At 41.3% G+C, this 3,555-nt stretch overlaps 1 protein-coding gene across 1 annotated transcript; it reads left to right on the top strand.

The window, feature by feature from the left end:
* Positions 1–597: 597 nt before the first annotated feature.
* LOC133516648 (uncharacterized) lies at positions 598–1,904 on the top strand. Its single transcript, XM_061849666.1, has 2 exons — positions 598–1,330; positions 1,681–1,904. Exons 1-2 carry the CDS (start codon positions 598–600, stop codon positions 1,902–1,904), a joined length of 957 nt encoding a protein of 318 aa, XP_061705650.1.
* Positions 1,905–3,555: the final 1,651 nt, after the last annotated feature.

The raw sequence follows: 3,555 nt of genomic DNA, 5'->3' as shown, positions 1-3,555 counted from the left end.
AGTAATCTTAAAGCATCGTCAGTGTCATATATATGTAATGATGTGGGTAGACTCTTTTACTTTCTATGATAAAAAGTAACTGAAGGTACTTCACTTATATTCCTATGTAAGTCGTGTCAATATGTGCTCCCTAGCATATTAAAAGTTATTTCCATTTAAATAGTGTTTTATTGGACGTAATAGTGGCGACGTACGTAAAGTGGATATATTTTTATCAAGATGTCAAGACAATCAGTGAAATTTCATGAGTTTAACCCTAAGACAGACTGTTGGGAAAATTACCTAGATAGGTTAAACTATTGTTTTGAAGCTAATGGTGTTGATACGGACAATGCAAAAAAGGCTAATTTCTTTACAGTGTGTGGCTCACAAGTGTTTGAGACGTGTTTAGCGTTAATAACTCCAAAAAAATCTAGTGATGTGACATTCAGTGACATTGTAACTATTCTAACGGAACATTACAGTCCTAAGCCCAATGAAATATCAATGTCATATAAGTTTTATAAACGAGACCAAAAACAAGGCGAAAAAGCGTCTGAATATATTACGGCTTTGAGGAAAATTGGTTCGTTTTGTAATTTCAATGACTTGGAACGGATGCTACGCGACCGTCTTGTGTGTGGTATGAACGATCATAAATTGCAATATGAACTGTTAAAAAAGAATAAACTCAGTTACAAAGACGTTGTCGATGCGATACTTTCGTCTGAGAGTGCGGAAAAAGACGTTCGTATGATCGTGATAGGTAGCTCCGTTTCCGACGAATCCACATCGAGCGCGACGCCCAGCACCTTCGCGCAGGCGGCGGCGTCCACTACGCCGGAGCCCATGGATGTCAACGCTGTACATTCCAAGCGCACTTCCGGCGGTACAAGCACCAGGTTGTGCTACAGATGTGGAGATCACCATGGAGGAGAATGTCGTTTCGCTAACGCAATCTGCCGTTATTGTAAGAAGAAAGGACATCTGGAAAAGATTTGCCTCGCTAAGAAAAAAGGGGGCAACAGGACCGTTAACTACACACACATTGATGAGGAGCAAGATGAGTACATCGGTGGTATCTACAACGTGGACACGGACAATCGCGTACCGCCGTTCGACGTGCAGGTGGCGCTAAACGGCGCGCCGCAGCGCATGCAAGTCGACACGGGCGCCGCTTACTCGCTCCTCAACGAGCGCACGTGGCGCGCGCTGGCGCGGCCGCCGCTGAGGCAGCCGCCGATCGCGCTGCGCACTTGGACGAGCGCGCCCCTCGAGATGCTCGGGCAGACAACTCTTCATGTGCAGTATAAAGGCATTACTCGTGATTTAAGTGTTTTTGTCGCTAAAGGTAAAGGCCCTAACCTTATAGGCCGCGATTGGTTTGCACCGCTTAATTTCTCACTGAACATTGACAGTGTATTGAACTTAGACATCGATCATAATACGGATACGATCATTGCGAAACATAGTGAGGTATTCAAAGACGGATTAGGTACTTACCGAGGCCAACCAGTGTCCATTCATGTGAAACCGGGCGCTGCGCCTAAATATATCAAAGCGCGACCGGTACCATATGCTATTAAAGATCGTGTCGAAAAAGAGATTGACAGATTGGTCCACAAGTGAAACGAAGAGAAGGTAACATCGGCCAAAAAGTTATGTACAGAAATTATGGAAAGGGTGTTAAATGGTTACCAGGAACAGTAGTTAGTAAAGGTGGTCCTTCTAGTTACCAAGTTGAAACTACAGATGGTTCATTAGTAAACAGACATATAGATCAATTGATTAAAACTACAGCAGAGGACTCAACTGTAACTGACAGAGTGTTGCCTGAAGATGAAGTGATAAGGGGAGAAGGTACAACAGATGAAGATAATAATGATAAGTGTACAGAGATGGAGAGTACCAGTGATGCTGATTAGCAGGATGATACTATCATTGAAATACCTAGCTCTAATCAATGGGCTGCTATGCTGGGAATACCTCCAATTGAACCAAGTCAATCTGTAGGGAAAGTCAATAAGAAAGTTAGACAGCATTCTAAGGCTCCTTATGATAGACCAGGGAAGAGTAACAACTAATCAAGTAAAGTGATTAATTTAGATTTGCTACAGTGGAGTTTGATTGTCTGCTTGGGCCAGTTTCTTTTTTTGTTAATTTGTCAAATTAATATACACTTACTTAGGGGGGAGATATGTCATATATATGTAATGATGTGGGTAGACTCTTTTACTTTCTATGATAAAAAGTAACTGAAGGTACTTCACTTATATTCCTATGTAAGTCGTGTCAATATGTGCTCCCTAGCATATTAAAAGTTATTTCCATTTAAATAGTTTTTTATTGGACGTAATAGTCAGGTAACTTGTTATAAAAATGAATGCATTGTCCGACGTCCGACTAATGACTTTTGTACTTTGTGGACACGAAACTTAAATAAATAAATAAATATTATAGGACATTATTACACAAATTGACTAAGTCCCACAGTAAGCTCAATAAGGCTTGTGTTGAGGGAACTTAGACAACGATATATATAATATATAAATATTTATAAATACTTAAATACATAGAAAACACCCATGACTTAGGAAGAAATATCCATGCTTATCACACGAATAAATGCCCTTACCAGGATTTGAACCCGGGACCATCGGCTTCGTAGGCAGGGTTACTACCCACTAGGCCAAACTGGTCGTCCTTTCTGATAGAAAGCTTATTTTTATTTCTAGTGTTATAGTTATGGACATCTGAATTCTTAGTGAAGGAGTCTAGATCCTTAACAACATAAATAATACTATCATAGATGTATTGGGAAGCTACAGTTCAAATATTAAGAGCAATTCCTAGCTGAGCAACTTTTCAAATCTCGAATTTTGGAAGCTATGTTTCTGTCGCGCTGCGGTGGGCGGGAGCGGGAGCTATCTAAGGCCGGCGCCCCACTGCTGCGCACGCTACATCCACGGCCCACGTTTTAATACAAACCGTGGGCAAGCCCACGAAATTTTGTATAGGAACGTGGGTCGTGTACATAGCGTGCGCTGCAGTGGGGCGCCGGCCTAAGTGTGAGTGCGCGCACACAGACACGAGACTCGTGCGCTCGCTCATTGCGCGCCGTTCCGTCGACATCGCCCGCGAGCCGGACGGAATTTATTCTGCGCTGCCCGACGCAAGTTGTTTTTGTTGTTACCACGTAATATTGTTTTTCATTTTTATATTATACTGTATCTATGTATTACACCCTAATACCAAACACCCTATCACCTGTACTAAATGTATTTTACACCTATCATGACGAAATAATAAATGATTGATTGATATTAATTACCATATAGGTAAAAACTGCAAAAAAGAATGATGTCTCAGCTTCGGTTGTCGTCGTACAGTCAAGTGCAAAAATATGTATCGAAAGAATCGTCTCATAAATATGGTACTACGCTCTTATTACACTGGAATAAGATGCTATGGGACATATTTTTGAGTAAGATGTGTACACCCACATTTTTACACTTGACTGTACCTATCCGTATCAGTAAGTTGGGAGTGATCATGGTGTGTTGTGAAATTTTGTAA

Source organism: Cydia pomonella, chromosome 3, assembly GCF_033807575.1.
Source record: "Cydia pomonella isolate Wapato2018A chromosome 3, ilCydPomo1, whole genome shotgun sequence".
Lineage (NCBI taxonomy): Eukaryota > Metazoa > Arthropoda > Insecta > Lepidoptera > Tortricidae > Cydia > Cydia pomonella.
Note: the sequence above shows the minus strand (reverse complement) of the source record. Positions and strands in the feature narration are given on the sequence as shown.

Coding starts and splice junctions, on each gene's coding strand:
- LOC133516648 (XM_061849666.1), top strand. CDS start 598: ATGCTACGCGACCGTCTTGTGTGTGGTATGAACGATCATAAATTGCAA. Junction 1,331..1,680: donor AAGTGTTTTTGTCGCTAAAG/GTAAAGGCCCTA, acceptor AATGGTTACCAG/GAACAGTAGTTAGTAAAGGT.